Below are 12,004 nucleotides of genomic sequence, written 5' to 3'. Positions count from 1 at the left end.
TCCGGATTGAGGATGCCTGTACTAAATGAATGGGAGCATCTACTAAATGCCTTAGATATTTGTCTCTTCAGACATACAACGTGGACCAGCAGATGCCTGACAGCGCCGGCACAGCCACAGCCTACTTATGTGGTGTGAAGGCTAACTACGGCACTCTGGGTGTCACTGCCGCAACTCCAAGGTACAACTGTAATGCTACCTACGGAAACGAAGTCACATCTATTCTGCACCGCGCCAAGAAAGCAGGTGAGCTCAGGTTCAAACACCTTAACTTTATACTGTTTTATTTGGACTTCAATAGATGCTTCCTTGTTCATGTGTTATTCACTTAGGAAATGTACTCAGACATTCGCTCTTTACTTTGCTGGTTTATTCATGTTATGCTCATGTAGGACGTCTGTCACTCACAACATCTATAATTTTTACATAACCATAGATCTAATCTTTAAAAGTAATCAAATGTTCTAAATATGAATTACAGTGCTATTGATACACAGATTATCTGAACTAAAATGTGCATGTTGTTAAAAAATAATTTGCATCTACTGTGGATCATATCTGTCTTCAAAATACATTTTGTTTCACATTTTGAGCTGCTCTGTTTCATAGGAAAATCTGTAGGAATTGTCACTACAACCAGAGTGCAGCATGCTTCTCCTGGGGCCAACTACGCTCACACTGCCAACCGAGGATGGTATGCTGACTCCTACCTCAGCCCTGAGGCCATCCAAGACGGCTGCCGCGACATTGCTTACCAGCTAGTTCATAACACAGAGATAGATGTAAGCCTTAATGTCAACGTATTTCTGTAAAGCCTGCGTCACACTGTCCAGAAATTGACACCAGATGTACACACGATAAAGGAAATGTTCAAATTCGGCTCTGATCTTAACAACATCGGGCCATTCATGAGGGCATCTTAAGCCATCGTATGACCGCCGGTGGAGTTTCTCAGGCTCCGGCAGCAACTTTGTGAGCGGTGGCAAAATCTTTGGCATGCCAAACAATTGCCGAAAGACCTTGCAGACCTTGTTTCATTTTCGTGTTGAATTTGTGTGTCCATTTTGCCCTTCGTAAGGCCAGCGTGAGGGCATCTTGTCAAATCGTGTCATCTTCGTCTTTACTTCGGGTGATCATCGGTGCCATCGGGCATTTTTCGCCTCACGAAGACAATACGAAGGAAACAAGAAGCTGCCCGATTGTCTTAGGAAGGCAACACGACTACGTGAAGCCCTCGCAATGCTGTCGTGTAGCCATCGTATTATAGTCATGGATGTATAATAAGAAATGGATACAGCGTGGGAGGCGGGGTCTCATTCTTTCCTATGAGAGCTGGGTTGCATTCCAATAGTCCATTTAGCTTAGGAACCTTCCTAACGGAGTGAAATGACCCGGAAGTACGTCACTGGCAGCCATGATAAGTGCCGTTCCAATTCTCCAAATTAAAGGAAAGGAGGTTTCAAACTTCTTTTATAACCTCCTTTAGCTTAGGAACCACTGGACCTCCCTAACCGAAAGGAGAGGAGAAAATGCTGCCCCACAATGCATTGCAGCCGCAGCATTTGCCATCACAACAGTCGGCCTTTCACGGAAACAACCGATTATGACCGAGAAATGATATCATGAAAGTTACGGTGCTTATTAAGCATTTTAAAACGTATGTGGTAAGTTGCCAAAGTGCTTTGTTCTGAACGTTCATCAGTATTATAATCAAAAAGAGAAATATGAACGTTAGTTTTTACTGAAATGATCAAATAAAGTCAACATCTCACAGTCTTTACTGAGCTGTGTGGGGTTTGTTCAACTTTTAAAAGATGTTTGAATGGTGATATACACAGTGATAGATGTTAAGGACTAACGTTTATAATAAATACATTTGTATTGATTTTAAGATATTTTCATACAATCATACATATTGGGATCATTTGTATTAATGTGGACCGGAGGGAGAGGGTGAGGAGCATAAGTTTCACTTTCCTTTTTTATTTCAATTCCAACTTTGGTCATGAAGAATATGTTTCTCTGTTGTCCACGTTCATAAAGCATAAAACAACAGCATCAGAGCACGGTGCAGAGTCTCTAGATGAGTTTACAGTAGTCCCTCGTTCTTATTGAACATCCATGTTGTAGTCCGCTGTATAGAAAACTGTAGTTTCCATAGTTCCCCACAGCAGCAGACGCACATTCATGATGTCCGCTGGCGCATCATAAACACGTCGGATAGTGAAAGTGCATTCAGATTCTCTAAAGTACCGCGGTCTCTTCTCCTAAGTCCTTTTGAATTCTCCTATCCACTATCCCTTAACCCTGTGACGTTTCACTTAGAGGTCAAGGAATAGGAGATAGGGTTAGAATTTAGGAGCTGATTTTTGGATTATCGGAACACAACCCTGCTCATTGGCGCAGGAAGACAAAATGGCCCAATTTTTGAAACGTCACAGATTACCCGTCATGCCTGGCTGTCAGAGCAGAAGAACCCGTATATACAGTGACAGAGCAGGCGCCCCTTAAGCCCCGCCCCCCAAGCTCCCACTCTCGCTCAGTAGAATGAATGGAGAGAGAAAATAAATCTAGATTTGGCTTTTAGTGCATTTTACAACTTTAAGGACCGAATGATTCTACTAAGGGCTATAAAATAGTTCATACTGGGTAGATTATTTAGTTTAAAATAAATTATCCACCGATTTACAGACGTCTCTTTCCCCATGTTAGTCAATGGGAAAAAGTTGTTTTGGGCCGGGTGACGTCACGGACCAGGGGCGGACTGGCCATCGGGACGTTCGGGACGAATCCCGATGGGCCGGTAGCCCGGTACCGAAGTGGGCCGGTCGGACCAATCGACGCGGCCCACTGCCCCACTCCGATCGGCCCACTTCGGTACAGGTGAAATTGTAATCAGCTTAATGCTTGGCCCATGTAGTGAACGTGGATCGCTTTATTTAGTGATCGGATACGATCGGAAAAGCATTCCATGTAAACGGGGCTATTGATAGGTTGTCAAACTTGTCAATCTTATGTTTTCGAAAGTAGGCTAATAGATGAACTGAAGGGGTTGGGCCGGGAGAGATGAGTCGTCTCTTCCAAATGGAAAGAGGGCGAGGCCCGCGTCAGAGGTCCACTCATCAGACAAGCTCCCTAGCTTCGTTTGATGATTAATCAGTAAGTTAGCTAGCGAAATTGAGAAAGACAAGATGGAGAACAGTAAAAAAATAAAGGGTGGGGCTGAAAAAGCCAGAATGAAAAAAACAAAATTGCTACACGAAGATGCTGGAACATTTTCGAAAATCACAGAGCTGTTTAGTAGAAGGGATCCCGCTCCCAGTCACAGTAATAAGGAGGAGAATGAGAAGGAAGATGATGAACCACAGACCCGGCATATAATGACAGCAGGTGCAGTGTGCAGGGCTGTGTTAATTTATGTTACTGTTAGGCAGAGGTGTGGACTCGAGTCACATGACTTGGACTCGAGTCAGACTCGAGTCACACATTTTATGACTTGAGTATTGACTTGACAACATCACAAAAGACTTGCGACTCGACTTGGACTTGAACACCAATGACTCGGGACTTGACTTGGACTTGAGCCTTCTGACTTGAGGTGACTTGCTACTTTAATTCAGAGGTCTCCAACACGCCGATCGCGAGCTGCCGCTAGAAGAGCAGACTCCCGTCGGGGAGAGCAGAATCTTCAGCCGCTCCTACTCTTGCTGAGAATCCTTGCAGGCAGGGGCGGGTCTTTATTTAGGGGCCACCATGCGGCCAATCATATGCGAGGACACACTAGGATCATACCATTATGTGAAAGAAGGGTGGGGGACACAACATGTGTAGTGGTACAGGCCAGCTGCACAGAGCGACGGGGAGACGGGGAGCCGGATTTAAATGCAAGCGCGTCGGAAAAAAGTCAAGAAATGAGCGAAAACCGAAAAAATAAGCAGCATCTGGCTGCTTTTCAATGATATTGGAGAAAGCAAAGCTGAGTGCAGGATTTGTAAAAATGAAAATAACCTTCAGAGCAGGGTTTTTTTTTGGTAACCACTCAGGATTTATTGTCAGAGGTGGGAGAAGTTCAGACAATTAAAAAAAGTTACAATCAGGGTTCCCGCGGGGTCATAACAAGTCTTAAAAAGGTCTTAAATATGATTCAGAAGGTCTTAAAAATTATCGGATTTGAAAGGTACTTCTATGTTGCGATAGCGTCTAAATGTGTTTTGGGGGAAATGTCCGGGCTGCAAAGTAACCAGTGCGGTAATAGCCTTTCAGTTCCCCCCAACAATTTGTATTGAATTAAATCAACATGGAACCAGTAATCACTAACTTTGTTTCCCCCGGCCCCTTATTGGAGAACACCCAGCTAGTAACCTAGCAACCAAGCTTCAGCTCATGTAGCCTATCTTCGAATCTACTTACAAATAAATATGGGGAAGTGTAAATTCAACCGTATTTGGTTGGAAAACATCTAATTTAGTGCTTGGTTGAAACCAGTGGAGGGAACGTGTTTGAAGCCCGCTGCACCTTTTACAAAATAAATTAGCGTTTGTTTGGCTAATGTAGCGTTAGCTAGTGCAGCAGCAGCTAATGCAGCGTTAGCTGGTGGAGCGTTAGCTAGTCTAGCAGCTCCCGCAACAACACCGGGGGACCTCCGGGCGAAGTTTGGGTCTACGTCAACCCTAAAAGCGGAGGTGCTGTAGACGCTAAATACCGCAGCTAAACACCAATCATGCAACAGCAACGATGAAATAGTGTAGCCAAGGCAGCAGAGCTCTGAATATAGCTCTCTCAGACACACACACACACACACACACACACACACACACACACACACACACACACACACACACACACACACACACACACACACACACACACACACTAGGGCTGCTCGATTATGGCAATAATCAAGATTATGTTGGTCAATAATTAATATCACGATTATTAAATATGATTATTCATTGACTTTGAAAACATCCATTTATTGAACTTTAAAACAAATAATAATTTGAACAGTATCTTTTTAACTGTTGATTACCCTGAACGTATAATTCAACTGAAAAACCAATACAAAAATTAATTAAATAAATGATACATTACTAAAAAATTCATTAGATCAAATATGTTGTAGTGCACTGTCACAACCTAGCAAAGCAAAATAATCGTTTTTTCCGATTATGTTGTTTTCGTAATTGTGGCAGGCCAAAATCGTAATTGCGATTAAAATATGATTAATTGCACAGCCCTAACACACACACACACTCAAGCACCCACATACACACTTTTTGTCTAACACGCTAACTAGGGTTGGGAACCGAAACTCGGTTCCAGATGAGAACCGATAAGAAAATGCCGGGTACCGGGTACCCATACAAAATACACAATTTCGGTTCTGCTTAACGGTTCCTAAACGCGGTAGACCCTGTATTCCAGCGGGTCCGTCTGCTCCGCGGTGTTGCGGTGACCCGGTGGAATACAGGGCGGACCTGGAGAATCACAGAACGGCCGGTCGTCAGCGGGCCGTTGACGGCCGGCTCGGTACGCTGACGGCCGGCACCGCCCTTCATTTTTTTAAACGGCATCATATAAATTGCGCTGACAGGCGACAGAGGTCCACAGTTGCCCCGCAGCGATGCTCCCCCGCCCTCCCGTAGACATTTCACGAGCTCAGTCACTTCATAACACCAAAGATAGGTCGCGGTAAACACTCTGAAGTGAGGCTCCACTACACTAAAAAATAAAAATAAAAGGCAAAGTGTAATGCCTGTTAATAGCTTGCCACAGGCATAGCTCAGTTAAAATAAAGCACAGCTATTGTGCAATACATTTGTATTGCATGTATATTTTTTAGTAACAATTTCAGTTAAAGCTTTTAAGAATAAATATATTTTTGTTATCTAAACGTTTGACCTCTTTATTTTACAATTTTTGAATCGAAACGGGGAATCGATAAGAACCGGAATCGATAAGCAGAACCGGAATCGAAATCGGAATCGATAAATTTCAAACGATACCCATCCCTAACGCTAACACAGTTCTGTACTGTTACGCTGTTGTGTTGTCATTGTTCTTATGTTGAACATGAATACATTTACTTTGTAAGTGATTATGGGACGTATTTCTTCTTTATATACATTTTCCTTCATACTTTATTGCCGTTAAATAGGTCTTAAATTATATTCAAAGTGGTCTTAAAAAGGTGTTAAAAAGTCTTAAATTTGAGTTGGCGAAACCTGCAGGAACCCTGTACAATAAAAAGTCCTGCATTCAAAATGTTACAAGTAAAAGTACAAAAGTATTAGCATCAAAATATACTTAAAGTACCACCTGCAGAGGGATCTAGATGCAGGTGTTCTTTTCCCCATAGAGACCGCCTGGCTGCACATTATCCCTTGCATAAAGATAGATTGTGGGTCCCTCATAACATGTTGTACACAGTAGAAATAAACATTCTGGTCACCTTAACATCAGGGATCTTATCCATTAAACTCCTTCTGAATCAAACCGTCACGGTAGCCTTACCTTACTGATCCCTCTTAAATTAGAAAAACACACGTTACTTTACCAGCAGAGAGAAAATTGATTATTAAATTATGAATGTGACTAATAAAGAGCAATTTGATTATTAAGTATTATTCTGTTGATCAATGTCATTACATTTGGTGAAAAACACATAATGACTTGTTTATGACTCGTTTTGTCAAAGTTTAGGACTTGACTTGACTTGAACTTGCCCATCCTGACTTGAGACTTGACTTGGACTTGCAAAACAATGACTTGAGACTTGACTCGGACTTGAGCGCAAAGACTTGAGACTTGACTCGGACTTGCAAAACAATGACTTGGTCCCACCTCTACTGTTAGCAATAGCATTAGTTGACTGAGAAAACCGTCAAGAAAAAGTTTAGCGATGTTACGACTAGTATAATATGCCCACGGCTGTGATTGACAACCTGGACAGCCAGTCAGAAGCCAGAATGCCAACATAGAGAGCCAATCAGAACCTAGAACGGGCTGCAGGGCTGGCCAGACTATTATATTGTGCATACAGTTAGATGCATTAGGATAGAGTCATATGCTCATGATATTCCAAGTTAAATTATATAATATTAATATTATAATTTTAAATAATTATATTAAATAATATTAATATTCAATAATATTAATATTGCATAATAAGGACACAGAGATGTGTGGCCAATTCACTATTGCATTCATTTTAGTGATTGACATTACTGTGCATGATATTGTATTCCTTGAAGTTGGTTATTTAATACTGGACAAGTGCTCTCATAATGACTATTAGAATCATTTGTTGGTTAGACCACATGGCATTGATTGAATATCTGAGCTGCATGTGCATTGGCACTTCTTTTTGTTTACAGCCAGGCACAGGCAACCATTTTTGACTATACCCATACTTTGTCCTTAATCCCAATTGTACATTCACGTTACTGACTCCTACAGTCAGCCCCTTTGACACACTTCACACATGACACAGACATTTTTAAGAAACCTTAACTAATAAAGGAAGGTTTCATTTTGCACCTTACTTCTGTTGTCCATCTCTTTTATGTTATGGCTTGACTCTGGGGAATCTAGCCATAACAGTATACAGTATATGAGCATAGTAGATGTATCATTCATTTATCTGTAGGCTACAAGGGTGGCCCGCATGCGTGGGCGGCGGCCCGTTGTGGGCCGGTGCGTCTGAACGTCCCGGGCTGAATTTGTGTCCCAGTCCGCCCCTGTCACGGACTGATACGGAAATTGCAGTACCGCCGTTTGGACAAAGCGAATATTGGCACAGAGTCCGGCGCACTTCCTGGGGGCTTGATTATAGTACGATGACATCGAGATGGGACCATGGTGTGCAATGTTTCCTTGCAGATGGCTTCTCTGGTTGTTTTATTGCACAACAAAATCATGTAAACATATTATGTAAATAACCCAATTTGTGTTCTGTGAAACTAAAAAGGATATTACATTGTTTGTGTTACTTTTGTTCTAGTTGTTGTATGTCTTAAATGTAATTTAGGTTAACTTCCTGTTTTATTTAGATGCTTTTGTTTTCAAGGCGAGTTTACGCTGTTGAGAGGAAGTTGTAGTTGCTATGGAAACAACATGACGAGTGCCACAGTGACGCATCCTAAAACCCGGAAGTAAGTTAGCATTTGACCACTTCCAGTTCCTTCGACAAAAACCAAAGCAATTTCTCCACAGGATTTTGGAAAATAGCTCGAAATTAGGTCTGTGGTTGACACAAATTGAAGAGACAGATCACCTTTTGTTCAGCCGGATAATATCCACATGTCTACCCTACTTTTATAATTTTCGAATCATAAATCTAATCACTGTGGCACTCTATATCTTCTACATATAAAGACGGAAAAAGTAAAGAACAAAGTCTGAAAATATCAGTGACAATTTTTATTATATACAATCTCAAGTTTCTAAAATGTAAAGTCCCATAGTACTTTAACATAATTGTTTTTGTTACTTTGGTTGCAGTTGTATGTCTTAAATGTAATGTAAATTGTTGCCTTCGTGTGTGGGTCGGGCGCCATCGTGTGGCCTTCTGTAGGCATCGTACTTGCTTCGGCTGTCTCTTCGGATGTTGCTTGGCCGTTGACCAAGTTCGGGGCCATTTTCGTGCGAAATTCACAATTCCATATTCGTATGTCCATCTGGTGTCAATTTCGGGACAGTGTGACGCCCGCATAACAAAATACTAAAAAACCATGTGTGGCTAAGCATATGTTCTAGAATATGTCTGAATCATTAGTAACTAGGATGACGGATGTTTTGTTCTCTTCTGCATGCTCTGTTCTCTACTATTTTTAGTACATTATTTAATCCCATCATCCTCACCAACACAAGAAACTTCTCATTGACACAAGAGATATATAGCACAGTATTTTGCAGTATATTAACTGCTACCATGTTTCTTCATACCAGGTCATACTTGGTGGAGGTCGACAGTACATGTTTCCGGTAGACATGAAAGACCCAGAGTATCCAACTTCTACAGGAGACCGAGAGGATGGACACAATCTTGTTGAAGAGTGGCTCAAAAACAAAGAGGTAATTTCTTCCAAGGGTACTTTTGATTTAATAATTGAAAAAAATGTAATTGTTTCCCCCACCCTTCCAAAAACTTTGAATTAATTTCTTTTTTTTAATTTATTACCTACAGAAAGCTAAATATGTTTGGAACAAAGCTGAATTTGATGCTGTCAAACCTGCAAACACAGACTTCCTGATGGGTAAGAACTATTTAATTCAAAGTTTTGATCATCAATTAATCATTAATTCCTGATTCTTCTAAAGCAAAACCACAATAACAACAATATATTGTGCTTAACCTGTTAAGCCCGAAGGTCCCCGCCGGCGGGGACCCTGGGTTTTTTTTTCACGACACTGTGTCTCAGGGCATCTTAATATTTAAAAACCTATTAATATGTTATACCAGATTAACGAGAAGAATCTCAGCTAAATTACTATACGAACCATTTTTACCGAAACAAAACACAAGTCTCACAAGAAGCGTTAGCATTAGCCCTTAGCTAAAACGGGCAGATGCTACTTCCGGTGCTAACTAGCTAAAACGATCTTTAAAACTTAATATTTTCTGCACAAACTACATATCATCTGAAAGCTGATACTCCACAGATTATTTTGTTATAAGTATCATCACTGTAGGACACAAACTCACTGAGATATCAGCCAGAACAGAAAAGAAAAAAAACAACGGTTTTCAAAACCATAACAATAATTATGTCTTACCGTTGCTGTTTTGTAATCAAAGCTCGTGTTCAAGGGAATACAAACGCTGCTTAAGGTTAATCCAATGTCTATTAGTCACTTTAGAATTGTTCCTGATAATCTATCATTACATTCATGGCAGCAGAGTAGGTATAAAGTTTCGCAGTCCCGAGCTAATGCTGTCTCATGTGCTGTTTACGCAAACCTCTCTCTACTTGACGTAAGTGTTTAGCGGGACTTACTAACTGTCACTCGATTCTATTGGCTCTAACGGTTCAGAAAAGGTGTCAATCACCCAAATCGACCAATGGGTTCCAAAGATATGATCCTGCGTAGTGTAAACTACGCCCGCTCCGGCTCCATTAGGCATTACGCAGCCAGAAGGGAGAGCTTCACCACGGAGGCGAGCAGGTGCTAGAGATGCTAGCTGACGATCGCGGGGCTATGATCATACCAGATGACTCTTCGTCGGATGATGAAGATCTCCTCCAGGCAGACCTGGATCCGGATAGTAGTGACTCGGATGTTGAACTTCCACCACGGGAAAGTCATGTAATCTCTCTGTTTTTATATATTACTTATGTGTTTGGTGGAACTGCGTCACAGTGCTAGCTTAGCCAAGAAGCTACAGGAATGATTAGGCAAAAATGCTAAATAGTGTTACTTGTCTTTTTGGAGTTACATTTTCTAAATGAATGGCCAGTGAATGAATATATACATGTGTTTACTTATTTATTTTGTGTAATATTATTCATTTATAGTCCAATATTATCCTATAAGTATAAGCTAGTGAATTAATCTAATCTCTTTGTTTTTCTACATTTGTTAGATGAGGAGTGACCCCAGCAGGACAAAGCCACACACCCAGAAGACTTTCAGGGAGCAGCTTGCTGCAGAATTGTTGGAGTTTGCTGAAGGCCCTGCACCTCCACCACCCCCTCCCCCTCCTCCACCACTCACATGCATGCCCGAGTATTATGGGGAAGATGCCACCAAGGTCAGGAAGAACTGCAGGAGGTGCCTAGATGCTGGACTCAAAAGGGTGAAGACACCTGTGTACTGCAGGAAGTGCCAGGTCCCTCTGTGCTTCACTGTAAAAAAGAACTGTTTCAGGGAGTGGCACGACCTAAATACTGGAACATTCAGGTAGGTATAAAGTTCAGGTAGGTATAACGTTTTGCGAGTGTTTATTTAAAAAAAAAATACTTGTTGTTTTTATATACCCAGTGTGGTTTTATTGTATAGTACATTGGTAAAATGTTTGTTTTTACATGCCTATAGTGTGTTGGTAAAATGTTTGAAATAAATCTGCCCCAGTTGGAGTCAAATGTTACCTATGTTTCTGTTTTTTTTAATTGTGCAAGTACACCTACACACAATGACCTACAGTGTGGTTTTATTGTATGTATTTATTGTATTTATTGTTGGTACAGTTACATACACACACAGCTACACTTACACATACACACCTACACATACCCACACAGCTACACACACCTACACATACCCACACAGCTACACTTACACACCTACACATACACACACACACACACACACACACACACACACACACACACACACACACACACACACACACACACACACACACACACACACACACACACACACACACACACACACACACACCTACACTTACACACACCTAGTACACACACTCACACACACAAACAAATATATTTAAAACAATTATTTTAAATACAATTTTTTTGTTGTTGTTGGGTGGAATGAATACCTATAGTGATGATTCAATGTAATACAATGATTTTTATAGTCTGGTACCTGAAAAAGGTCAAATGGCACTGATGGAACCAAATGTGCCCAAATGTGCCCAAAGCTTATTCCGCCTGGACTTTATTTTCATAAACCTCTCTAAAAAGGTCAAATGTCACTTGTTTTGCCTCAATCTTGATACAGGGTACTTATTATATATTATACTTTGGATTCCTAAAGCTTTTAGGCTACTAAACCATCATTCAAGGTTGGTCTTCACTATAAGTAATGGGTTTTCTTTAGGCGGAGACAGGAATTTAATTTTTTTTGCTATGTTCCATCTGAATTTACTCTGACACAGAAAAATCTATATTGATTCTGACACTTCCACATCCAACTCACAGATGTAACCTTGCTTTGATAACAACAATTATTCATATAAACCTTTTAGAAGGGAAGTTATAGTCATTTGTTCTGGGAATGTCATTTTCGAGCCTGAAACCTGAAAAACAGGCTT

At 41.0% G+C, this 12,004-nt stretch overlaps 1 protein-coding gene across 1 annotated transcript in view; it reads left to right on the top strand.

Annotated features, from left to right (window-relative positions):
- Positions 1 to 12,004, top strand: part of LOC117544277 (intestinal-type alkaline phosphatase-like) — a 28,095-nt gene that overhangs the window by 14,167 nt on the left and 1,924 nt on the right. Inside the window, exons 4-7 of the mRNA XM_034213195.1 lie at positions 72 to 246; positions 610 to 782; positions 8,950 to 9,075; positions 9,188 to 9,257. Coding sequence (XP_034069086.1) covers positions 72 to 246; positions 610 to 782; positions 8,950 to 9,075; positions 9,188 to 9,257 — 544 coding nt within the window. The remainder of the gene's footprint in view (positions 1 to 71; positions 247 to 609; positions 783 to 8,949; positions 9,076 to 9,187; positions 9,258 to 12,004) is intronic.

This window comes from Gymnodraco acuticeps, unplaced genomic scaffold (assembly GCF_902827175.1).
Source record: "Gymnodraco acuticeps unplaced genomic scaffold, fGymAcu1.1, whole genome shotgun sequence".
Taxonomy (NCBI): Eukaryota; Metazoa; Chordata; class Actinopteri; order Perciformes; family Bathydraconidae; genus Gymnodraco; species Gymnodraco acuticeps.
This window is presented reverse-complemented; position numbering and strand designations above follow the sequence as displayed.